General features: G+C 40.8%; 3 protein-coding genes across 4 annotated transcripts in view; 1 reads left to right on the top strand and 2 right to left on the bottom strand.

The window, feature by feature from the left end:
• LOC6042934 (membrane-associated guanylate kinase, WW and PDZ domain-containing protein 1) overlaps positions 1–21,424 on the top strand; it is a 32,341-nt gene extending 10,917 nt beyond the window's left edge. Inside the window, exons 1-4 of one of the 2 annotated variants that reach the window (XM_038252564.1) lie at positions 2,209–2,457; positions 7,767–8,899; positions 17,770–20,266; positions 20,332–21,424. In XM_038252564.1, coding sequence (XP_038108492.1) covers positions 8,493–8,899; positions 17,770–20,266; positions 20,332–20,877 — 3,450 coding nt within the window. In that variant the 5' untranslated portion in view covers positions 2,209–2,457; positions 7,767–8,492 and the 3' untranslated portion in view covers positions 20,878–21,424. Of the gene's footprint in view, positions 1–2,208; positions 2,458–7,766; positions 8,900–17,769; positions 20,267–20,331 lie in introns of those variants that run through there. The other variant, XM_038252563.1, reaches the window with a different exon arrangement.
• Positions 11,704–12,685, bottom strand: LOC119765012. The gene is made up of 3 exons (XM_038252567.1): positions 12,500–12,685; positions 12,269–12,440; positions 11,704–12,203 (listed from the first exon to the last, which is right to left on the bottom strand). Exons 1-3 carry the CDS (start codon positions 12,683–12,685, stop codon positions 12,124–12,126), a joined length of 438 nt encoding a protein of 145 aa, XP_038108495.1. The 3' UTR covers positions 11,704–12,123.
• LOC6042933 (alpha-2-macroglobulin-P) lies at positions 12,648–14,038 on the bottom strand. Its single transcript, XM_038252565.1, has 2 exons — positions 13,936–14,038; positions 12,648–13,876 (listed from the first exon to the last, which is right to left on the bottom strand). The coding sequence occupies exon 2, from the start codon at positions 13,636–13,638 to the stop codon at positions 12,664–12,666; it is 975 nt and encodes a 324-aa protein (XP_038108493.1). The 5' UTR covers positions 13,639–13,876; positions 13,936–14,038; the 3' UTR covers positions 12,648–12,663.
• Positions 21,425–26,814: the final 5,390 nt, after the last annotated feature.

Here is a 26,814-nt window from a genome sequence, read left to right as displayed (position 1 = left end):
ATTTTTTTCATAAACTTTTAATTTCGAAGAATAACGAATTGAAAATGATTTAACATATTTTTTATACTTTTAATTTTTTTTGTGTATTTAAAATCGTTTTAAAATATTTTTTTAAATATTTGAATGCGCAACAACGCAAAAATATTTTTTTGTAAATAATATTCGTATTTAAATTACATTGGATTTAATGTGATCATGTCTCATTGATTGTTTTATATTGTAGGTTGAGGAAATTAAACTTAAAAAATTGCAAAGACTATTGAAATTTGAATGTTAATTGCAATCGTCAAAAACAATAACTATACAACTTTAAAATAAGTCAAATAAAAACATATTTGAAAGTTATCTTTATTTTTCATTCCTAAAATCAAGATATATGAATCTAGCAACACTAGTTCTTTTATTATTTACTTTAAAAGAACCTAATCATAAAAAAATGTGTTTACTTTTTCAACTTCTATCAAATATTAGTTCCGGCTCGTCACTGCTTCAGAAAAATCAGATCTTTTTTGCTCCCTATTTTCATGTGCATCCCTGCTATAGAATGACAGAAAAGTTATTTTTTGCAATTCTGTCGTGAAACTACTCACTTCTCCTGTTATTCTTGAACGACGAAATAGCCTACTTGTCTGTACCAAAAATAACAGAATCGAATAGCACTTGTGAAAATAAATGCTGAAAAGTTCTACTTTTTAGCACTGAAATGGATTTCCCCAAAGTACTTTTGACTTATAATAATTTTACTCAAAGGGTGTTTTTTGGAATCGCAAAAAAAAAAAAAAAAAAAAACGTTGCTTAATCCACCTTTAGGTGGTTGGTGCCTTCCTCACATTTAGAGGGTAATGTTATCCAAAATAGATACAAAAGAGCGGACCTTTCAGTTTTCTATCAACTTGATTTATTATTCATACCATCAGATTGGGTAGTCAGATCTTCATAATTCAGGGCATTTATGTGCTTATAACTTTTGATAGGGTTGTCAGATCTTCAATCTTTTGAACTCGTTTGTAAGGTCTTTTGATTACCTATCCAACGACAGGTCGCATTATAGGTCCGGACGAAGTTTTTATCAAATTATCTGAGATCCGGTCTCTAAAAAGTTTATAAATAACACTTAAGTGGTTATAACTTTTGATAGGGTTGTCAGATCTGCAATCTATTGAACTCGTTGGAAAGGTCTTTTGATTACCTATCCAACGACAAGTCGCATGATAGATCCGGACAACGTTTTCATCGAAATATATGAGATCCGACCCAAAAAAAAGTTCATATATAACACATAAGTGCTTATAACTTTAGATAGGGTCATCAGATCTTCAATCTTTTGAACTCATTGGAAAGGTCTTTCGAATAACTTTCTAAAAATGTATAACATTTTCTTACCACCCTTTTTACAATCTTCCGGACTTTTGCTAAATCGTTTTTTTTAGCATAACTTTTGAAGTACTTAACTAAACTTTATAATTTTCAATAGCGACTTATGGGATCCCAAGACGGATCGAATGAGACCAAAACGGTCCAAAACGGTTCATCCAGTGCCGAGATAATCCAGTGCAAATTTTTTTTCGATCAACATCCCACCACACACACAGACATTTGCTCAGAATTTTATTCTGAGTCGATATGTATACGTGAAGGTGGGTCTATGAGGTAAAACTAAGATGTTCGTTTTCTGAGTGATTTTATAGCCTTTCCTCAGTAAGGTGAGGAAGGCAAAAATGTTTGGAACTCGCTGCAAAACTTAATTTTTCATAGTACTCGTCATATTTATCCAACCCGGTGAACCTCGTTGGATAAATGTACGACTCGTGCTGAAAAATCTTCTTTTTGCAACTTGTTACATAAACTACTAATATCTGATTAGTTTGCAGAACATCAACCATCGAGACATAAACCCTCAAATAGCAGTAACTTAAAAAAAACCATGACAAAAAAGAACATTCCAACTTGTCCGCCGGCGTGCCATCCGAGTTGCAATGCTATTGGAAGGGTTTTGGTGATGTAACGACATAGTTAAAAATACTACAAGTCGTCACCCTGCCCGCTCCGCTTCTCACCACTCGCGCTCAATCTCGCATTTCATCCTCAGTATTATTTTTTTCTGCCAACTCGCTCGCTCGCTACCTTTTTCCGAGAGGCTCAGCACAGCACAACGTTCAGTGTGTAGGACAGTTAAGCGTCGACTAGTGTGTCGAGAGTACACTGCCAGCCCTGCCTGCCGCGTAGCTGATGAAGCTTTCTACGATAACCGAGGACGAGATTTTCTGAAAGGACCAACTCCTTATCACCATCAGCAGCAGCAGCAGTGGCTTTGACTTCAAGAACCGTCAAGAGTGTGTCCCCTCAGTGTAGGGATACTTTAAAGAGCGTTGCCGTTGCCCGGTGCGCCAAGTTACGGATTATTAATTTTCTGTTCCCGAGGCTAAATTCCTTCATCGTCGTCAACGTCACGAACAGGTGAGGAGGAAGACCCCCGTCCCCCCTTGGCTATCCACCGAATGGGCAACGTCGTCGTCGTCGTCGTTATTATAATTATGATCGAGACTCGGGATGTGATGGGTTGATGTCTGTGTTAGTGCTGTGATGGAACGCGGACGCGACAAACGGTTAAGCTTCAACAACTCTCGATCCGGCTATACACCTACCTAGGGTAGCGGCAGCAGTTAAGGGAAGATGACAACAAGTGGAAGACACACACACACCTTCACCACCCCCTGGAAGTATGCAGCCCAAAGAAGTCTGAATCGTGCGCCTCTATATATAGACGGACGCGGTTGATGAAAAGAGGAATACAGTTGCTTTCCCCGGTTGATGTTGATGGCCAAAGTGGAGGAAGACTCGTGCATAACAGCTCACTCTCTCTCTCTCTACGTGGTGCAAAATATGTTTATTATGCAATTTTATGCTGTGAGCTCTTGTTGATGTTAGCACCGCTGCTGGTGGGAAGAACATTGTGTAAAAGTTTTTTTTTTCTTCGCTTTTCTGAATTGAAATCACTTTTTGCTACGCCACCACCGCCGCCACCTCAAGTGATTGCAACTACTGCGGCTTCTGGTGCCTGGTAAGAGAGCTAAGAATGGGAGTTTATTTAATGAAATTCTGGGCTGTAAACGGGATAGAGCATTACTTCCCGCTGTTGTTGCCACTTTGCTGCTTGTGGCGTCGTCGTCGGAAGGAAAACAATAATTAGTTCTGGTGGGAGCGAACGGAGTGAGCGTTTAATTTAGACATAGAAACCCAGTTTGAATTTTTCTTTATCGTCAGTGCAAACCTTCATCAACGAGTGAGTGCTGCTAGGTTCAAAGTAGGGAAGATTGCGAACCTCTGACAGAGAAATCTTGTCATAAGAATGTTAAAATTATAGACACTGCTATGAAAGTCAACGCGGCAAACATCGTTGAGTGCGACGACTTAATGTGGAACTGCAATCTCTACAGTGGGATGTGAGGAAGAACCAGTGCTTAACACAATTGTAATTTGCGATTTTTTAATTTTTTTTTGCGTTTATGTTGACCGATTTTGCCCATATTTTTCACAGAGTTAGTGTCCCAGACTATGCCTCTACGCATTTTTTTTACAATTTAAATGATAACACATTCAATAGTAGAAATAGTGAAAAACAAGTAAAAAATTGAAAAAGTGACTGTAAAAACATGAAAAAATTAGATAGGCAAAATGTAATGATAGCAGGTGGTAGAATAGGCCAAATACTACCAAAAACAAACATGAACTAAACCAGATAAACGCAAATTCAAATACTAAAAATAAAACAAGAGAAGTGAAGTTTTTCGTAGAATACAAGTTGCTCAAAATTGCCTCCTGAACAAGGGAAAAATAAAAATGTTTGTAAAAAATTTGGACAGTAGAGGGTTAAAATTTAAATTTCGTGAATAATGTATTTTCTCAGTGCACTGCAGTGTTATTTTGGAAACTATTGGTTTGATTTTTCAATGTTCAAAGATGCAACTTTTGTGAAAAATTCAATCAACTAGAAAAAGAGGTGATTGAGGTGAAAAAATAAATAAATATTATAATTGAAATTACGAGCCATAGTTTTAACATTTGCATGGAAAAAGTGTTTTAAAATGCATTTTAACACTTGTTGAGTTGTTTTTCACTAGTTTTCAAAAAAATAATATTTGACGAAAACAAAAATTACAGCAAAAAATACTTTTTGCGATATTTAGCATCGATGATTTTCAAAAATTCAAAAGATTTTTAAATCAACCCAAACATGCTAAAAATGATTCTTATCGCAGAGGAATGCATTTAAATTGATTTCAGCCGATTGCACTTAAATTGCCATTGAAATTTTAAAATCTTTTTTTTGTCCCCTGATTTTTCGGGCCAATTTCGAAGGGGGGGAGACAAAAACTTAAAATAAAATTTGTACCAGCCTAAAATTTATTTAAAAAAATAATATGGTTGGGTTAAGTAAATGAAAAGTTCCAAGCTTGATCAAAATTCATTAGAATTCATTAAATTAAGTTTGGAAGACCTAATTTAGGTACTAGGCCCAATATAGGGACATATACCTTTTCAAACATATATTTTTTCAATTTAAAGTACCGCAAAAACATTTTCTTTTTGATTTTTTTTTGTTTTGTCTATACTTAGATATTTAAAAAAATATTAGACATTTTTCATCACAAAAAGTTAAACACTCAAAACCGTAAACCGTATTTTTTTTTTATTTCTAAGGCCGTTGCATTCAGGGGGCAAACAAATATTTTTTCGAAAAACTTCAAAATTGTAATGAAAATTTAAGTTTAATCAACCGAAGACCAGTTAATATGCATTTTCCTGCGTTTATAATCATATTTAGCATGTTTAAACTCCAGTCCCATAAAAAGTTTTTTGTTTTCGAAAAAAAAAATCGTCAATATATCGATATTTTGAAAACTAATGATGGGAAAGCAACTGGACGCGTGTAAAATGCATTTTAAAACACTTTTTTTCCTCCAAATGTTGAATCGTAGGCTTGTAATTTAAATTTTTATATTTTTTATTGGAAGTCTATCTTTGGAACCTTTGGCTAATAAATAATATGAATGTTTGAAATAATTTACTGTCTTTGCAACACCAACGTTATGACGTTGACGGTTGACTAAATGTCTAGATTTGCCGATTAGCTATTTTGGAAGGGATTTTTTTTTTTTCAAAGATATTCCCAAAAATACACTGGATAGCCTCAAAAGATTTCCAATACATCAAAATTTTCACAAGAGTCTGGCCTACACGCTTCGCAAAAATGGATAATGTGCCTTAAAAGTGTCCTAAATGCATTTAAAAAGTCATCAAAAATAAAATAAACTAAAATGTTCGGAAATCTATGACCGTAAACCTTCGGACGAATGATTCACCCGACATTTTGTAGTAGAATAGTCATACTTGAAGCCTATTGTATGGATTTTTGCTCAAATTTGCCCGAGGCTTTGTATACCGAGCTCGAAAACTAGCTAAATTATCACGAAATCTTGCTATAACTCATCACATATAGCTCCTATCAACTCGGCGTCTTCGGCAAAGTTGTTTGATTTGATATTACTGACAACTATTCTGAACATTGTACTGCCGTTCCACGCATAATTGTCCCATGTCATTTTTGGACGATTCTGACTTTTTATGATTTTTAAGTTTAGTTTATCTAGTACTTTGTTCACTGCCCATAATTGAAAATTCGGCTATTATGCCAAATCAAGTATTCCGAGAAAAACGCGTTTTAGTGTTTGTCACAAAATCTCCGTCAAGGCAATTTCCCATTAGAATGGTATATTAGCCGTTTGGTTTCTCGCATCGGCAGCCAAGTCTAAACATTATTTCAGTGAAATTCAAGTTTCAGAAGATGCGTTGGAACATCCTCTACCACCTGGTGCCAATATCTCGTTTTTGCCAAAAGTGGATATTAGCCGTTTTTTCAATGGTGGGCAGTTCAGCAACTCATTGAAAACAACACCAAGTCTGTTTGTCCCATCGTTGAAATTCGCATAATTGTCCCACCAAGTTTTTTCTATAACGAAATCATGAGTTTTACGAAGCATTTTATCTTGTTTACCTGTTTACCTGCAAGAGGATTACAAATAAGGGTGATAAATTGTTAACCGGGGTGATTAGGGACATATAGGGCGAATAGGGACCCACAAGACAATTATGCGTAGAAGCACAGAAATCGATCGAAAAACTTCAATCGCGTTTTTCTCAGTTGCCCTTTTTTGAACATGGGACAATTATGCGTAGAACGGCAGTGTAATCGTCTAAAATCAAAGTTCAACATAGTTTTAGTCAAAAAACTGTTTTTTTGGCAGGGATTTATGAAAAAGGTTCCAAAACTGGTATTCAACGCAAAGATAGAGCTTTGGCGTCTTCGACAAAGTTTGTGAAAATTTCTCAGCCCTACAACTTTGCCGAAGATACCAAAGCTCTATCTCTAAACTGTCAAAAGTTTGAAATTCTATAGCCTACTGTGATGAGTATTTTGAAAAACAAATTTCATCAAAAGTAGGCCATGACAACGCTGAACAAAGTTGTAGAACATGTCAAAGCACGAAAATGCTTACTTTTTGCTCTAATCAATTAAGTTCGTCAAAACAGGCTTTTGAACCACTGTGCAGGGGTGACATTGGGTCTGGGGGGCGAGATTGGGTCATACAAATTTCAGCATTTTTTTATGACCCAATATCACCTCCCAGACCCAATGTCACCCCTGATGACGGTACTTGGTTTCCGAGACATAACAAATCATATTAAAATGATTTCCGATTTTTTTGTGACTCATTTTTAATCGAGAATGAGGAAGGCACCAACTACATAAGTAGCTTAAGTTAGTTTTTTTTATGGAGGGCTGCCAAAATTGCATGGAATTTTGTACGGACGAAGTAATGATAAAAAATGTTATTTTTGTCGATTTCTGCCGCAAAGTAAGCTGCTTGGGCTGCCAGAAGATTCCAGGCTATTGGACCGTAAATTTTATACAAACTCATAACTCAATACTATGAAGGTGATTTTTGATTTCTGATTTTGATTTCTTTCTGTAAGAATTGGGCAATCCATTCGACTGAATTACATCGTATTTCATTTCCACCAGTTAAAATGGAATGTAACTCAAAAATTGTTGTGCTTAGTACTGGCTGGAAATGAGCTATACTTTAATTTTGTGAAATTTGCAGTGTCTGACAAAGTTACAAGATAACAAGAGGAAATTTCAGCGATTTCATCCCCAAACAACCATTTCATCGCATAGCTCGTCTCAAACCGCTTTCATTTTCCGAAAACCTTATCATTTTGTTTACGCAACCCCCTCGAAAACGAGGCCTTATCGAACCGATTTTTAAAACCCATTCGCCACTTTCCACCTGGTCGCGTCGCAGAAAAACCGCAAAACCGGTCCCCCAGCATTTACTATCTCCGCGATCGCCGCCACTAATAATACACTTGGTCGAAAAAATGTATATAAACCTACCTACCTACTACGATGCGAGCACACAAATTTCGTCAGAGACCCGATTCGGGGTTGACGGACGACCATTGTTGTGGCCATGAGGAGGGTGTGCAAAGAAGGGTTGTCTTATGAATGAAAGGAAAGTTCAATGGGAACGTTTTACAACGAGCGCGGGCGCGAACTCTCCAACGCGAACTCTCCAGGTTGGTTCAGTTCACACACGAATGCGGGGTTGGTCGGTTGGAGACGGAGTCGCGCGCGCTCGTTACAAATTTATCTCGGTGTTACGTTTTTAGCTAATCTCTTGTTGCGTTTTGTTACTTTGCAGGTTAGACAATCGGGCCTCGTCAACGCCGACTACGACTACGACTACGTGTGTGGATTATGGTGTTTTAAGGTGTGCGTTACGAAACCGTGGAGTACGCGAGAGGTGTTGTTTAGTGAAGCACGCGATCGAAGATCGAATCGCCAAAAATCGCACGCCGTGGAATGCGACGGCGCGGTTGAGTCATTCCTTGGAAGGTTGAGCAATAGCTGCCAGCAAACGAAGCAGTGATCCTGACTGGGAAGAAGGAAGAAATGCACGACAGGTGACCATCGCCGAAGAGAAATTAAACGGTCGAAGAACCTGCAAAGCAGGTCTCCGCGCGCGAGAGAGAGTGTGTGTGCGTTGAAAGTTGAGTTGGGGCCCCGAAAACAAGGGCTGGGCAAGATTTAAAGTTTATTACGGCGAAGAGAGGCGAAGGTGATCACAAAACGGAGAAACCGGCCGTCGTTGCGCCAACCTGCCTGCCCGAGAGTGCCCCTGTTCAGTGTGGTGATGTTGTGGTAGCTAAAAATATACAAAGTTGGCAAGCGAGCTCGCGCGCGCGGGAAACGCTCGACCTGCTGCTGTCCGAGAAGAGAGCGAGTGCATTTAAATGTTGAGTGCGTTTCCCCCCTCCTGTGTTTGGCTTCTGTTTCGGTGTTTTGTTTCTCGCCAAGAATTCGGGGTTGTGTGTGAGTGAGTGTTTGGCCGGCCAGATGATGGCCACGCGGTGAAGGGTAAACCTCAATGACAGAGAAAAGTGAAATTGAAAAGCTCGCCAGCATGAATGAGTCAGGGCCGCCGATGAACGGTGGCGCCGGCCCCACCGCCAAACCGGATGGCAAAGATCTGTCGTCGAAGATGGGCGTCAACGGCGATAACGGAACGGACGTTCCGGACTCGCTGATGATGAGCCCCAACAATGGCATTCATCACCAGCAGCAGCAGCAGCAGCAGCAACAGCATCAGCACCATCACCACCATCACCATCATAACCATAACCAGCAGCAACTGCAGCCGCCGCCGGTGAATTGTGGTGGTGCTGGGTTCTACGAGCAAAAGTCCGAGCAGCAGGAAGAGGACGACGGACTGGGACCGCTGCCGGCCAAGTGGGAGAAGGCGTTCACGGACAGCGGCGAGGTGTACTTTATCGAGTGAGTAATATTTGGAGGGTTTTGTAATTTTTCGTTCGCTTGTTTATCTTTTCTGTTTCTTTGATCCAAACGGGCGTGCTTGCTTGCACATTAGTCATCGTCATCGATTGGCGGAACAGAGAAAAAGTTTCGCTTTGTGTAAACAGTTGGGCGTTTTGGGCAGAGCTGGAATTGGTTTACGATAGGAAATTTAAATATTTGAACTGCTAGTCACTGATATGCTGCTTTCATAGGTGAAAAAAAACGATTGAACTGGAAAGGTCTATCCATTAACTATCCAACGATAGGTCGCAATTTCCGAAATGTACTAAAATAGTTCTCATAACATAAGATAGATTCGTTCAAAACTTTACAATTTTCAATATGGACTTATGGGACTTGAAGACGGATCGAATTATACCTACCCGATAAAATCGGTTTAACCAGTCTGAAGATACAATTTTACCAAATTTTATAACCCAATCGATCAATGTTTTCTAGTGTTCTAATTTAATTTTCTGCTACTCTGACAGAAAAACTGCTGTCTTTTTAATTTCAGCATTCGTATCCGGATGTTAGAAAAATTGAATCCCCCTCCCCTTCGTGGAAAATTCAAAATACAAAACATAAAAAATACTCTAAATACGTATATTTTAGTTTTCGATTTTTCTGATACCCAAAAATGCATCTTTTCAGTGTTGGCACTACACCAATCGTTCCGAAACTTTGGGGAGTTGTTTGGCCCAAATTTTCGATTATCCGAATCCGTGAACAAAACAAATTTTGTTTTTTTTTTTAATTTTCTTGCTTTTAACATCAAATCCGAGTTCTGTGACCCCATATTTAGTCAAATTTAAATGGTTGATTGCCTATTTTTTTCGAAAATTTTATTTTTCCCGTGTTTAGGAGGTCATTTTGAGCAACTTTTGTTCTACGAAAAACTTTTCTTCTCTTGTTTTATGGTTTTCTTGTTTTATTTTTAGTATTTTAATTTATCTTGTTTAGTTTATGTTTGTTCTTGGTAGTGTTTGGCCTATTCTACCACGTAATATAAATACATTTTGCCTATCTATTTTTTTTTTCACGTTTTTACAGTCACTTTTTCATTTTTTTGCTTGTTTTTCACATTTTGTGCTTTAGAATGGCACCATCATCATTTAAATTGTAAAAAAATGCGTAGAGACATAGTCTGGGACACTACAAAAATTACTGCATACTTCTTTTTACTTAAAATATAGGAAATGTTAGTAACAAACACAGCCAAAGTTGACCCCTGAAAAAATGACATTTTTAAAAACATTGGCAAAGTTACATAAAACAAGTGAAACTTCCTACCCTTAAATTTTCTTAAATTTTGAGAGTTTGGCTATTTTTCAGATCGAAGCCCGTCTAAAGGCGAGGTTAGGTTGTAGAGGGTTAAATTGAAAATTATGCATTTTTTCAATAATTCATCCCACCATTTTGGCTACCATCTTGGATTACAAAATTCTTAATCACTTTTGAGCAGCTTAGGGGTCATACTTAAGCTCACCAACCAAAAATAAGACAAGTAAAAAAAATATATTATGATTCGATTCTCCGAAGTTTTGGTTATACGAAGTGAAATTTTGCCAACATCTTCAGATAATCGAGTCTAGACTACGGTGACAAGAAAAATTGATTTTTTTGAAAATCTGAAGAGATACTCCCTGGCTCGATTCTTTAGGCATGAATAAATAACTGTGCCAATTTTGAGCCAAATCGGTTAAGGTTAAGTGGTCGCTTTTTATCGTTGAAGTTTATATGGGGAAATCGCTAAAATGTATGGGAAAACATCGCTTCAGGATTTTGGCAGCAGGTAGCGCTGGTCTCACCCAAAATTGCCCAAGTGTGAGATTCTTGTAGGAAATTAAATTTCCTACAACTTTGTCGAAGGGTGCAAGAAGATCCGAGTTGATCCAGATGAGTTATTAGCAATGCGATAAAAACAATTCGGCTTATATACTTGAAAGTTTATAAGGGGTATATAAGAAGTATATCAAAAAAATACTTTTTACTAAAAAAATCACTAAAAATCAGATTCAACTTGGATCGTTTTGCACCCTTTGACAAAGTTGTAGGAAATTAACTTTCTTACAAGAATCTCACACTTGAACAATTTTGCGATTTTCCCCATATAAACTTCAACGATAAAAAGCGACCACTTAACCTTAACCGATTTGGCTCAAAATTGGCACAGATACTTATTTTTGCCTAAGAATTCGAATCAGAGGGTATCCTTAATGTCGATTTTGTCCGGATGTGGTCTACAGTTTTTCGAAGTTCTTTGGAAAGTTCAGAAAATTTTGACTTCAAATTTGAAATTTTGACACTTTATCATTGAAAATTAAATTACCAATAAACGTATTTTTAAATTTTTGTATTTTTTTTTTGTATGGGAAGACAGAAAAGGCATCTTCGCAATTGCAAATGATTACACATTTTTTGATTGAGTGTAGTCAAAACAAACACTTTTGGAAATTTTCTGACCTTTTTGATTAAAATAACTTATGGGTTGAAAATCTTGCCCAAAACTTCAAAATGTTCAAAATAAGTTTTTTTTTGTCTTTCAAAAGGGTTTGATTTTAAGAAATATGTGTACGGTATAGAATAGAAAATTTCATAAATTTTTAATTTTTTTAACATTGGAAGTATAATCAATAGTTTCCGAAATATCGCGAGTTAAAAAATGATGGCTTACAAGATGACACTGAGAAAAACTATTATTTTTACAAAATTTCTCTTCATAAAATATTTTAATATTGCAAAAAACTGAACATTTTTTGAAAAAATAAATTGCCTAGAAATGCCTAACCTGTTCGGATGTCTGAAGGTCTTGACCATGTCATTCATCTATGCAGGATGATGTACTAGGATGATGCCTTGAAGATTGTTCTGGGGAAAACCGTTTGTTATATTGACCAAAAAGCCATGGAGGACGGCCGAGGTACCTCAACGGAATCTACAACGTCTCCGGTCAAAATGCCCCAAAATCCCCCATCTGACAGTTAAAAATATATACAAATCTGAATCTTTGCAACTGGAAGCATTCAATTTGGTCAAATATATCAAAAGTTATAAGATTTTCAAGAAAAAAAATGGGGATCAAATGACTATCCAAGCGTTTGAGTATTCCCCCAATGACCTAGCATTTTTTCCATGATTTTTGTTTTGTAACTAAAAACAACATTTTAAGTCATTAATGTTCCGTTGTGGTCTCTATTCAATCAAACCGCCTCCAGATACTCGTAATCGTCCTCGCTGCCCTGCCGTCCGTAGCCTTTGTAAGACACCCAAGCCACGCGATCTGTAATAAAAGCATTGCTGCTTGGCGTAAATGTAACAACCCCAATTAAACAATCTCGAACCTACCTCGATTATAGTAATCGTACGCTACCACGTCCATCTGCCGGGCCTGTCCACCGTTAGACTTGGCGAAACCAGCTCGAAACAGTTCTGCAGTTACCACAAAGCAGTCCATAGCACGCGCCAAGGATTGGTAGTACACCACGGTAGAGGTTCCTCCGGGACGCTGCAGCGATTTCTGTATGGGATTAGCTTGTTTGATCTGGGAAGTCGTTGAGAATCTAGCTGAGATCTTACCCAAACTCTCTTCTGCGGGGAAAGATCCTCGACGCTCACTCCGGAGAATCCTTTCGGATGGAATACCTCCACCAGTGTCAGTCCTTCGGTGCGGTTTGTGCGACTTCCAACGCAAACTTGTAGGTGTTGGATTTCCCTGGTGGTGCTGTTGACTAGTTGTACGTTTAGCGCGAAGCTGGCCTCCATGCCAGCCGACCAAATCCGGTAACTTGAACTTGGACTTGTACGAGCTTGGTATTGCTCGGTAGATCCAGTTCGAACATTCTGGAGTCGGTTGGAGTAACGTGAAGGATCTTGAAGTTTGATTGGTATCGAAGTTGGACGGTGTAGCTGTTGATATACTGGGAAAACTTTTCGTAGTGTTGTGAAAGAGCTGTTAGAGCAGTGGTAATGCCCTGCGTATGTCGGAATCTCCCGTATGAGCGAAAGGAACGAGACTTCAACCACTGGACAATGTCCTCCGTGTTGGTGTAGACTGTATGATTCAGGGATGCCAGCAGCGCGTACCCGGCTATTTCAGCATTGGACGATTTACCTCTCCAGTAGGCGTTTGGTTGATATCCAGGTGATCTTGGATGGTTAAGCTGCTCCAGGCAGTACTTACCCTTGGGATGATTGGCTAGTGATAACGCGTAGGAAGCCAGAGCAAGCTCGTAGACACCCATCTGTTCGGTTCTGTCAGCTACGTACTCGGAAGCTTTCCGCACGACTTCCGTGTATTGGTTTTCCGTCGCGAAGATCGTCAGCACGTAAGCGGTAAGCCTGAGGTCTCTCATTTTCTCGTACAACGTTGGTTCTACCTCGACAAACTGTCCCGAGGGCTGTTGTTTCGCCGCAAGCCACTTCAGCGCATCACCAAGAATGGCTTCATGGATAAAGATGTACCTTTTGGCCACCTGAAGTCCTTTGGCAATAAAGGCCGTCAGGTAAACACGCGATACCGAAGGGGTACCGAACGAACCATCCTGACGTCGATACTGCAGAACAGAACGCAAATTTTCCTCTAAGACCGAAGATACATTCTCCGAAGGACGACTTCCAATCCGTGCGAGGTAATCGACGATGGCTACATTATGGACAAAAGTTGTGACGCAATCCAGTTGTGAGCAATTCGACGACAGGTTTGTATTATGATTCATCGAAAGTTGAACATTCACGGGGATTCCCCAAACAGCGGCTGTGGAAAAAAGTTTCGCGGCGATTCTTTGGATACCGCGGGAACAAATTGCCAAAAACAAAAACAATCCTGGCTGTCTTCTCCACCAAACTGGGAATATCCAGACGGATTGTTATATTTTGAGTTTGCTTCGCCGTTGCCGGTAGATCAATGTATCTGACTACTTGGTTCTGGTACAATCTTGGTGCCAGTGGATCATTCTTATGATAATGAAGATAAATTAAGAATTTTATATTAATAATCTTGATTTAATACTTACAAAAAGGGAACACTCAACGTTGGCCAAAATAGCTGCCAATATTCCGAATATTTTCCGATAACATATTTGCACCATTTCGCATCAGATTTTGTAAACCAGCTTCAACCAAGATTCTCAGCCGACTAATTGCAGCACAGAACACAACTGGTTCTGATGTTGCACTATCAACTCTCATTACTCACGATAAGGATTTCAAATTGAATTCTTCTTCTTATTTGTTTTTGTTATTTTTTGTCGTTGTAAGCCTTGTAAGCGCTGAGCACTTTCCATCATTGTTGACGAACAGTCACCTCGAAAAGATTTTACAGTGGGTCATTTGTACTGTCGACTCTCCGTGTGTCGATATTGAAGCAGTGCAATTTTCTGAGACTTTTTGTATTTTGTGCTCTCTTGTACTAAGCTTGCTCGTTTTCCTATCTGGTTAGCATAAGAAAGCACAGAGGTATCGAGGTATGAATTTTTGAACAAACACTAGTTTTTTTTGGAAATGAGCCCGTGGGAGTCGCTCAACCTGCATTCCTGTCACACTTGAGGTCTGCACAGCTGATTCCACGTAGATTTTTCCCGCCAGTAATGACAGGAAACGCTGACAAACGGAATATGTGCCAAAATCATAAGTGGTTTTTAACATATCAAGGGAAATCATCGTGAACTGGAACTGCCGGTCATTAGCCCGGGTAAAGTGGAAACGTTGAGATGATTGTTGTCCTCTGCTCTCATCTCGCAAAAAGCCATACAGAGAACCACGTCCCATTCAACCGGCTCTGTGGCTTAATGGTTACGGCTTCTGTCTCCCAAGCAGAAGGTTCAGGGATCAAATCCCGGTCGGTACCTTTGAAATTTGGAATCAGGAATTTGAATATGAATAAAAACTAAAATGAATCAGGTGGGATTCGAATTCACACCTTTGGATTGGTGGTGGTCTGGGACGCTAAGCAGTAACCATCAGAAGGTTTACACTCTAGCAGTGAATTGGTCCGTAGTGTTGAAACATGTTATATCTTCTTCTCATATTATTAAATACGCGCTGATCCCTGATTTGCCTGAGGGGATTGGAAGTCTTAATATAGATCGAGTTTCCTTCAGATGCTTGCTTCTATGTTTAGGCGGGGCCGAACAATGCCCAGCGACCTCGGAATTGGACCGCAAGGAGCTCTGTCATTCTGAAACGGGTCGTTGGAAGCAGCGCGAGGGCTATCACCACCTAATACCCGGGACTGAGATAAGCTGTATCAGCATTCGGCATGTACACAGTCTGATACAAATTATACTTTCCCATAATTTCGCTACCGGTTAGCGGGTATTGGATTGGACCACACACACACACAACACTAGTTTTTTTTGGAAATGATCGAGAATGTGGAAATTTAATTTAATTTTTTTTAAAGATCAGAAAATTTCGAAAAGTTTTGATTTTCAACATTGAAAATCCGAGATCTTGTCCTTTGAAAATTTTAGGCTTTTTAGGTGACACATAGAGGAATTCATTTTCAGCGATTCGAATACGTTGTGAGGCTGTATCCCAGCAGCAACTAATTGTCCGTTTTGCAAGTTCCAGAGAGAAAATTTGCTCAGCTTTTCATTAATATTTTTCAGGGCGCTTTTCTTTCCAGCACTATTTTTTAAACCTAAAAATACATAAAACGAGCTATAACTTGAAAAATTATGAAAAAATTGTAAAGTAGTTTGCGATTGCAAGTTCGATTTTTGCTTTAAACATAAGGCTGGTACAAACCCCCTTCAAAATTGGCCCGAAAAATCAGGGGGCAAAAAAAATATTTTTACAATAAACTTCAAAATTTCAATGAAAATTCAAGTGCAACCAGCTGAAATCAAATTAAAATACATTCTCCTGCGTTTAAAATCATTTTTAGCATGTTTGGGTTGATTAAAAAATCTTAAGATTTTTTGAAAATTTTTGATGCAGGATCTTTTTTTTCGATACAATTCTTGTTTTTGTCAGATCTTAGATTTCTTGAAAACTAATGATTGCAAAACAACTGAACTAGTGTAAAATGCATTTTAAAACACTTTTTTCATTTAAATGTGAAGACTATGGCTTGTTATTTAAATTTTTATATTTTTTTATTTTTTTGCCCCCCCTTTGACCTCGGCCAGGGCCGAAGGACAAAAACTTTTTTAAATATTTGCATCGGCCTAATAGAATTTAAAAAAAATGTCCGAATTTTCGATATTTCAAAAAAAAACAATATTTTTCAAAAATCATCTCCTAAACCAGATTTTGCACTGTGACTCAAACAATTTCTTTTTAATCCTCAAGTTTTTCCGTTTACTTATTTTTTTCCTGAAAATAACCTAATCATAACCTACAACTTTGCCGAACTAATCGATCAGAAAATCCCTCTTCAAAATCCAGAATTTCATACATTCTACACAGCTAAAAAAGTAGTAATCCAGCTGCGTGTAAAAGGCCTGGGTGTAAAATAAATATTGCATTATTTCATGCAATTTTATGTGATTTTACACCCTGAAATATGTAGCCCATCAGTATGGGAAACCTACTTGACCGAAATGTCAAGCTCATATATGCGTTTATCCTTTTAGCTTTTCATCGGTGTGATGGCCGAGTGGGCTAAGGCGCCAGTCCTAACTGTTGGTGCTGGGTTTAAATCCCGTCGGTAGCAACTTTTTTTTTTGTGTTTGCAAAAATTGTACATGCAGAGTGTAATATTAAGTGTTTATTTTGACGAAGGTGATGTGTGATTTTACCATCGGATTCTTTGCTGTGATATATGACCAGCCCCCAAAATTGTGTGCAGACTTGTATAAAATATAACTAATGATGCACATAAACTCTCTCAAGGTACAGATTTTTGAATATTTCAAAACCCTTTTTGTATGGACGGTTGCTGGAAATGCTGGAAAAAAACGAAGTTGACTTTATAGCTGTCGGCCACCATTGCTAGTACCAACCACTAGTGTCTTCCTTTTTATCTACAAGGACTTCGCCGCCCTGGGCTCCTTCCTAAGTGTATGAAAGTATGGCACGGAGCGACGGCGCCGAATACCCATATTTACACAAAGAATTTTAGAGCGCCCGCCGCGGGATTCGAACCGGCGACCTCTGGATTATAAGTCCAGTGCGCGGTCCGATTGATCCACACGGGCGGGAATGCTGGAAAGTCACCCGAAAATGTAATACAAAAATTATAGCGGTCAGCCCTACTGCGTTGTGTTTTCCGTAGAGAGGATTCTGAGAACGGATCACATTGCACACAATCAACAGGGGATGAAGGATGCGTGGACATACCGTACCAAACGCCCCGATTTATAGTTTCAATTTTGCTATGTTGATGGTGTTTAGTGTAATATGCAATGCAGTGTGTTTGCTGAAAGGAAAATTGATTAGTATGGGTTATGGTATATAATATTATACAATGTTATCATCAAATGCAGTGGAACAATAAAATATTTGATAAAATATGATTATAAATAATATAACAATACAAATTGTGATTACTGACCGGACTCGCTAATTGGGGCAATTATCAACTATCAAAAACACGAAAAAAACCTGCTCAGAAATTATTACTCAAACGTCTTGAGCAGTTATCTAACAGATTTTAAACGCCATATTACAATGATGCAAATCCTAGAAAAGTATCTACACAGAAAATTTCATCCAAATCCAAAAACACAAAAATTTAATTTTCAAAAAATTGCTCGTTCTTGAGAGAGTGTAATTTTCATCGAATGTATTTTCAACATCTTTAATTTTTTTTTATTCTTCATTATAGAGTTTTTCAGCCGGAGGCTGGTTCAAATCTTTCAACATCTTTAATGTTTCTCTCTTCTCACTTTCCCCATCCCCAGCCACAACACCGGCACGTCGCACTGGCTCGACCCGCGGCTCTCCAAGTTCCAGAAAAAGTCCCTCGAGGACTGCCAGGACGACGAGCTGCCGTACGGGTGGGAGAAGATTTGCGATCCGCACTACGGTACCTACTACATCGACCACGTGAACCGGAAGACGCAGTACGAGAACCCGGTGCTGCAGGCGAAGCGCATGAGCGAACGCGGGGCGGCCCCTCCGCCGGGTGGTGGTGGTCCTCCCATGGGTGGTCACGACGAGGTTGGTGGCGCAGGAGGAGGTGGAGGTGGGGGCGGTCGGGTGAATCACTTTACGAAGAATCCGGGCAGTTTGCAGGGCGAGCGGTTGATGACGACGCTGGTCAAGTCGACGCGGGGGTTGGGCTTTACGATCGTCGGAGGGGACGATAATGTGGAGGAGTTTCTGCAGATCAAGTCGATCGTGCCGAACGGGCCGGCCTGGATGGACGGGAAGCTCAAGACGGGCGATGTGTTGGTTTATGTGAATGAGATTTGCGTGCTGGGGTTCACGCACCACGAGATGGTGAATATCTTCCAGTCGATTCTTCCCGGGGAGGAGGTGCACCTGGACGTGTGCCGGGGGTACCCGCTGCCGTTCGATCCGAACGATCCGAACACGGAGGTGGTCACGACGATTGCGGTTGACGGGTTGAACAACGGGGTTATGACGGAGTCGGATCTGAAGATGCTGGAGACGGGTATCTTTATGGATCCGAGCGAGGGCGGAGTTCAGCACAAGAATCCGCTGGCGAAGATCCAGTCGGGTGGGGGTGGCGGGGCGACGGCGAACGGAGGCGATGTGTACTTTAGTGATACGCACCCGTACCAGCAGCATTACAAGAGCAAGGAGAATAGCTTTGAAATTCCGGAGATTCTGCACATAAACATTGTGAAGAGTGATAACGGGTTCGGGTTTACGATTACGGACAGTTCTTACGGGCAGAAGGTGAAGAAGATTTTGGACAGGCATTGCTGCAAGAACCTGCAGGAGGGAGATATTCTGTTGAGTATCAACTCCATTCCGGTGAAGGACATGTCCCACAACGAGGTAGTGCAAGTGCTGAAGGATTGTCCAAAGAACATCGAAACGACGTTGAAGGTTCAGCGTGGCCCTTCGGCGCTGCTCGTCGGCAGTAGTAAGATGACGAACAAACTGAGGAAAAGTATCGAACTGGCCAAGTTTGGTGGAGGTCTGCTCAAGAAGGACAGCGGTTACGGGATCGGTGGGAACAGTTTGTTTAGGAGTAAAACGCCAACGGCGGATCTGTACAGTACACAGGCGAAGGAGATTCTTCCGACTAGGCCAAAAACACCACTGGTAGACACGCGGGCCCGGGCCAAAACACCTTCGCTGCCATTGTCCGATCTGAACACGGATGAAATCGAGCTGGACGTGAATAAAAACTCCGGTAACGGTGACTCCAAGATGGATCTGAACTTGAACATGAAGTCGAATGCCAGCTCACATGACAACGACTCGATTGCGAACGATATTGGGTCGTACAACAACGATGATCAGTTCCATCCGCACCATCACGGTGGAAAGCATGCCAACTTGTTGGCGGATCGGCTTGGCGAGCTGACCATCAGCAGTTCGAACAACAGCACCACGGACACAATCTATCACAACCATCAACCTCAGTACGGCGGTGGTCAAGTCCTCCAGCAGCACCAGCCCAACTACAACCACGGCTACAACCAGCTTTATTCACCTCCGCTGGTCCCACCTCCACCAGTGCCACCCCTTTCAGCAAACCACGTCGGTTACGGTCCCAACTCGGTCCAAATGCCCCTCCAGCCAACATATCATCACGAGAGTTGCTTCTGCTACGATTGCCAGGACTACCAGCGCCAGCAACAGCAACTCATGTACCAACAGCAAACGCTCAACCGGTCGTACGGCCAACAACAGCAGCAGCAACAACAACAATCTCAACAGCATCTTCCCTACCAACTTCCACCCCAAATGAGCGACAACATTGGCAAGCGGCTCAACGAATACCTGATGGACCGGAAGCGATCGCTCCACCAGCAGCAGCAACAACAACAACAACACCCGCAGTACGACAACCTGTACCACCATCACAAGGCACCGGTTCCACTTCCACCCCAGCATCATCAACAGCAACAGCAGCAGCAACAGCCGGCTTTCGAGCAGCACTTTTACCCCCAGCAAGCACCGGTTCCGTGGCCGGGCGGACCACGCAACGGCAGCAGCGTCGGCAGCCAACACTCGCCCCAACTGTACGGCGGAGCCGGGGGCAACGTAGGCTTCATGGCGCCCGTTCCGATGGAGGATTACACGCTGACGGAGGTGGTGCTGGAGCGGCAAGCGCTCGGCTTTGGGTTTCGAATCGTCGGCGGCACGGAGGAGGGCTCCCAGGTGACGGTGGGGCACATCGTGCCGGGGGGAGCCGCCGATAAGGACACCCGGATCGCGTCCGGCGACGAGATCCTCAACATCAACGGGGTAAATGTGGTGAGTTGGTTGGTGGTTTTGAATGTCTCCGCGCGAATATTAATGTAAATTTATTTTTTTTGAAGGAAAACGCCTCCCACCATCGGGTGGTACAGTTGATGGGTGAGGCTGGCCTCCGGGGTCAGGTCACGATGATCCTGAGGCGGCGCAAACCGCTGAAGGCGCCTCCGCCGCCACCGAATCCGCGCTACCCGTACCAGGTGCTGGTGTCGCGCAACGAAAACGAAGGCTTCGGGTTCGTGATCATTTCCTCGTCCGGTCAGTACCACGGGTCGTCCATCGGTGATCTCATCCCGGGCAGCCCGGCCGAGCGCTGTGGGGAGCTCAAGATCGGCGACCGAATCGTGGCGGTGAACTCGATCGACATCACCGGCATGAGCCACGGCGACGTGGTGAACCTGATCAAGGAGTCCGGTCTGCAGGTGCAGCTGTCGATCGGGTGTCCCCGGCCGGACGGTCCGCCGTTGATTCAGACGGCGGCGAACGCGGTGGCCGCATCGAACGCGTCCAACGCCAGCGGCAACGAAATGTACGTGAGCAGCAGCAGCGGAAGCAACGGCGGTGGTGGCGGACCGCCCCTCATGAACCGCTACCCCACGATCATGTCCTGATTGCGGCGGACGAAGGTTCTCGTGCGGCGCGCTTCGGCGTCGATCGAGGAGGAAGCGGCGGATTGAGCGCGGCGACGGCAGCAGCCTGCCGGAATGGAACCAAAGCATTTGTTTTTAGGCGAGTTTATTTACTGTTAAGACGGCGGGAATGGAACGAGCACGTTCCACGCACAGGTGAGTGTTGAATCTAGCAAAAAGAAGCAAACAAGCCGAGATAGAAACGGTGGTGTGTGGCAATAGATGAAATTAGTTCGTACTAGTGCGCTGTGGGTAGAGAGAGAGAGAGAGAGCGGGAGCAGTTACACAATAGAGAGCGGGTATGGGTAAAAGATTGTCGTGTGTATCAGGTTTCGGCGCGACGCGGTTTTTGTTTGTTTGTTCTACAGGTCACGTGCGGTTTTCCCGTACGTGATGCTTCGTTGTTGTTGGGTATGTGTCTAAAGGTGACTCCGCTATCTGCGAGTGTGTGTTGCATGAGTTCTGCATTTTTGGACGAACTTTTAATATAAAGTTGAATGATATATTTTTTGCAATTCTGTTTTGAAAATATTTACATTTTCTGTCATTCTATAGTGATGAAAATGACCTACATACCATCACCCAAAATAAATGTGCTGAAAAGTTCATTTTAGCACTCATTTCAGTTCTGAAATGTTCAACTTTTCAGTACTTGTATCGTAAAGTAATAGTTTTCGGCACTGTTTTGGTTTTAGGTTAGAAGGAACGCAAAGCTCCATATACAAAAAACGTCCAAGAAACGGTCAATGAAAGGGTTACGAAAAAAAAAAAATCTTGAGCGATACGCAGCTGAAAAGGAACAGAACCGGAAAGGGGCATTTGACGTTTCTTCGCGCAGTGCTTGTTTGCAATATGTTTTGATGAGAAAACTTATAATTTGGATTTATTTATTTGAATGCGACACAAAATTACAAACGTATCTAGAATTTTGATCAATATCAAGAATTTTGAAAAATCTTAAATTCCTTATAATTCGGAATCTTTTTTTTTTTTTTCTTCATAACTTATTTTTATTAGGTCCTTTTAGGTGCTGTGACCAGGTTAGGACCGAGGATCAATAGTACAAAAATTATAAATAATAAAATAAAAAACCGTAAATAAGATGATTATTTTCTCGTGCCATGTGTCAGCAAGTGTGCGATCACGTCAATCTGTTCCTCGGGTGTCTTGCACTGGCTCAAGCGAACTCTGTATTCCCGGTAAATGGTCCACAGCTCCGACTCGCTGTACAGCTTCCGTTCACCTTGTTGCTCCTTCGGGGTTGCACCGGCGCCGGCGCCAGTATTTTCGCTACTTCTTCCTGCGGGACGAGGATGTTTCTCTTCCGGTACCGCTCCAGGTAGCGGAGGAAAATCCGCCGCGGTGAACGCGGCTCCTGCCGGAGTCTGATTGTCCTTCCTCCATGCTGGCGGCTTCGGCATGGACGCCTGCTGCCTCGACTGGATGAACTGCGCACGTTTGGGACAGCTGCGGTCCAGACCCTCGTGGGATCCAGAACAGTTGACACATTTCTTCGCTTGCGTTTCTTCTGCTTTGCACGTTTCTGTGTTGTGGGCACCCCACAGCTGCTGCACCTGGGCTTGAGATGGCAGTTACTGGTTCCGTGACCGAACTGCAAGCAGTTCTTGCACTGGGTCACGTGCGGTTCTTTGTTGCGGTAGGCCACCCACCGGACGACGACTGGTCCCACTTTCTTCACCTTGCTACTCAACTCCTTGATACTGGTGTGCCCCTTGGGAAAGAGCACGATGAAAGGCGTCTCATCGATGGCAGGTAGCTGCTGCTTCCGCCTGATGGCGTGTACTGCCAAGACGTCCAGCTGATGTTCCGTCTTGAGCAGCTCCTTGATGTAATCCGGTTCCACGTTCGGGAGACCTCGCATTACTACCCGGTGCGGTCTCGCACTGCGCTTTCCGTGCGTGTAGAACTGCACCTTGTTCTTCTTCAGGTGAGCTTGCACCGTGTCGAAGTCGTCGCTCGAGAAGCACGTAATTTTGGTGCCGTACCGCGTCAGTTTGTGTTCCGGCTGGACATCACATGACGACATCACCTTCGCAAGGCGGGCGAAGCTCGTTTCTTTCACCACCAGCGGCGGCTGTTTCTTCTCCCCGGCCGACTTGCCGGTTGCTGGTACCACGGGGATGGTTTTTTCTGCTGCTGGGTTCGCATTGTTGTTGTTGTTGCTCTCCTCCGCTAGCGGGCTGAACTTGTTGTTGCTGAGCAGTTTCTCCACATCGCCGTCGTTGCCGCCATCGCCGACGTTGATCTCCTCCTTAGCCTTCCTGCGGCGAACCTTGACCACGGGACGAAATTCGCCCCCGTCCTCTCCTCCTCCTTCGGAGTCTTCCACCTCCATGCCCGTCGCCGCCTGCGTCTTGGGTTGAAACCCGTCCGGTTTTTCCACACACTTTTCCTCAAGGCCGCGTTCCAGTAGAACGTCCTTCCATTCTCAGCCCTGTGCTCCGTCCACTCACTCTCCACCGTCGCGGCCGCCGCCATGGCCGTCGGCGAAAGTTAACAAAACACCGTCAAAAACGCGCTAAGCTAGCTCGAAAGACGACCAAACACAACAAAAGTTGAACAGGGAGTGTAATTCGGAATCTTATAATGCAGAATCTTAATATTAAGGACGGATCTTGTTTATTGCTAGGAATAAAGTAAACTTAAAAGAGAGTAAAAAAAATGAAAAATACAAAATTAATGAGAAATCTTTAAATTTAAGAATACAAACGAACACACCAAAAATAAAAATAAAATAACAAAAAATAACTTAGAAAATAAAAAAAAATCAAATAATCAAGTAATCTTGAAATCAAAAAACCCAAAATTCTAAAAAAATTAAATTTCAATTCAATTCAAAATATTCAAAAAATAAAAAAACTATATAAAAAAAACTAAGTCAAAAAAAAATCAAAGACTCAAAAATTGTAAAATTAAAATTAAAGAATTTAAGAATTTAAGAATTTTCGAATTTTCGAATTTTCGAATTTCAGAATTTTAGAATTTTAGAATTTTAGAATTTTAGCATTTTGGATTTAGAATTTTAGAATTTTAGAATTTTAGAATTTTTGAATTTTTGAATTTTTGAATTTTAGAATTTTAGAATTTTAGAATTTTAGAATTTTAGAATTTTAGAATTTTTGAATTTTTGAATCTTAAAATTTTAGAATTTTGAAATTTTAGAATTTTAGAATTTTAGAATTTTAGAATTTTAGAATTTAAGAATTTTAGAATTTTAGAATTTTAGAATTAGTATTTTAGAATTTTAGAATTTTAGAATTTTAGAATTTTAGAATTTTAGAATTTTAGAATTTTAGAATTTTAGAATTTTAGAATTTTAGAAATTTTAGAATTGGACACTGCTTGCTGGTATTGCAGGTTAAAATTGCACAGTTAATTTTTTTTTTTCGAAGGGTATTAGAGTTTGTTTTACTTATATTAGTAAAAATGTGAAATTCAACAGAAACGGATAAAAATTTGATCAGTAAATTCTTAGGTTTGGTTCGTTTTTTTTTTCAAATTTAGTGAAAAAAAAACTTCTTAGAAATCAATAAATCAGTTGCAAAAACTTCCTGTTGGTATTTGATTGCGCCTTAATGAATGCAAAATCAATATATCGAACAAAAAAAACTTTGTAAAGATTTTATTCCAATAGTTCCGCAACAGCTCGAATGTCGAGGTTTTGATTTGGGATATCCGAGCCGGTTTTGTTGTTGGGTAATCTTACTAGCATCTATCCAAATTTTTGTTTTGTGTATAACTTATAAAGCATTTTACCAAACTTGATACTTTCAATACGGACTTATGGGATCCCAAACTGGACCGAATGGAACAAATCCGGACGAAATCCGTTCAGCCAATTCGAAGATAACGGTGTGGCAATCTTTGTTTATTTTTTTTTTTTTTTTGCTATCCTTCGGACTTTTTTCAAATTTCTTTTTAAGTGTTATTCATACACTATTTGGGGGCCAGATATTAGATATTGTGATAAAAGCGTTGTCCGCATCTATTGAGTCTTGTCTGTACACTTGTTTGAAACCAGGTCTAAGATATTTTGATAGAAATATTGTCCGGATCTATCATGCGACTTATCGTTGAATAGGTTATCAAAAGACTGATTTTGACTGAATTTATTCGCTATATATGTGTGTGTAAGGAAGGCACCATCCACCTAAAGGTTGATTAAGTAACGTTATTTATACGAATTTTGAAATGTTTTTGGTTTAGCAAATCAAATTAGAAGAAAATTTGTTCGTTTTCGGACTAACTCGACTCGATACAACTAATTTCCATTCATTGTTTGGATCATAAATGACACACGAGCAAAAGACGCTGGAGAAACGTGCCGTGGGAAATCGCATAATAATCCAGTTATAAAAAGCACACATCGTAAACGGAAAAACAAAGACACACAAAAGCGGACAAACTTTGCCCGGTCGCGTCACAATCATTTGCTTCGACGACTCCATAGAATAACCACCTCACCCCCTTTCCTTTTGTGGTCGTGGAAATAAAACCGCGTTTCGTGAAATAAATCAAATCCGGCGGCAACAAGTGCACTTGAAACTCGGAAACCCAAGCAGGAAAGATACAATCAAGCAATTTTTTTTCGTAGCGACAAAGAAGGTAGTAGCATTTACCGAGGAAAAGCAAAACAAAAGTATATCCAAAGGACTGAAGCGTGCAGCAAATTTGTAACCCACACTTGAAGAAACGTTTATTACAAACAAAACAAAAAAAACGCAAATCAAATAGAAGAAATCCAACAAGCGCGATCACTGTGAGTAATCTTGCCTTACCTTTTATAGTAGTAAAACCATACACACATACAAAACCACCCACTTAGAGAATGGAAATCTGAATGTTTAAAGTTTGTAGATAGTAACGGAAACTGTTTATATTAGAACTGTAAGGATATCCAGCCTTGGCACTGTTTACAGCGAGGGTTAGGCACATTTTTAAGAGAAAAGCAAACCGTTAGTTTTTCCCCATACCCATATTGTACTTACACGTTGAGCAGCCGCTGTTTTACAAGTATTATTATTTAGTCCGTAGCGTAGTGTATGGTATAGTAATCCCAAGTGATTGAAGCAAAACAGAAGAAGACAAAAATCGACCGATCGAATGTTCGCAAGTGCCTCTCCAATTTAGTTGGTAGTTTAGAGTTTAGAACTGTGAAAAGTCTATTTTGTTTGTTTGTTTCCCCCCCGGCGCGAACGGAGCAGGGCGAGAAAATCATGACTGTAGCCACATTTTTGTACTTATCAATTGGGAAGAGTCCGGGAGCTCACAACTTCTGTATTCATCGTAGTTGACAAAGCTCACAGCAAAGCATTGCTACAGGTAGGATAAACGAAAAAGTGTAGAGTTAGAATTTGAATGTTGTTGTTCTCGGTATTGATTAGGCGACAGTGTAACCGAAAATATCCCGGAGAATCGAACCCCGTACACACACATACATACATACACAAACACACAAAGCAATAATAAAATCAAAAGTGAAAACGTTGAATCAATCGTGGCGGCTTTTCTTGTGTGAAATGTATAGAGAAATATTGTCCATATGTTAAGAGACGTTTATTTACAAATGAATTTCCATATTTGAGAAATATAGAGTGGAAGGTAGCAAATAATGTTACTATAAACTTGGCCTGCATCGACTTCAATGTAAAGTAAGAATTAAAACTAACACAGATTTTCGATTCTGTAACACATAAAGGGGATTTGTTATTTAAAAAAAATCACTTTGAAAAAGCCATTATTTTATTTTGTTTCACTTTTTCAATCTTTTTCTCTTATTTGTTGTTTGTACATATATTGTAAACCATATCGACGTCGTCGTGCTATCTTGTCGCACCCGCCATTTCGACGTTCCGAGAAAAACGCGTTTTAATGTTTGACCTTGAATATACAAAAACG

This window comes from Culex quinquefasciatus, chromosome 2, assembly GCF_015732765.1.
Source record: "Culex quinquefasciatus strain JHB chromosome 2, VPISU_Cqui_1.0_pri_paternal, whole genome shotgun sequence".
NCBI classification, from domain to species: domain Eukaryota; kingdom Metazoa; phylum Arthropoda; class Insecta; order Diptera; family Culicidae; genus Culex; species Culex quinquefasciatus.
The sequence above is the reverse complement of the archived record's forward strand: the minus strand, read 5'-3'. Positions and strand labels throughout refer to the sequence as shown.

Coding starts and splice junctions, on each gene's coding strand:
- LOC6042933 (XM_038252565.1), bottom strand. CDS start 13,638: ATGAATCATAATACAAACCTGTCGTCGAATTGCTCACAACTGGATTGC.
- LOC119765012 (XM_038252567.1), bottom strand. CDS start 12,685: ATGGAGGCCAGCTTCGCGCTAAACGTACAACTAGTCAACAGCACCACC. Junction 12,441..12,499: donor CCCCGCAGAAGAGAGTTTGG/GTAAGATCTCAG, acceptor AATCCCATACAG/AAATCGCTGCAGCGTCCCGG. Junction 12,204..12,268: donor GTACGATTACTATAATCGAG/GTAGGTTCGAGA, acceptor CTTTTATTACAG/ATCGCGTGGCTTGGGTGTCT.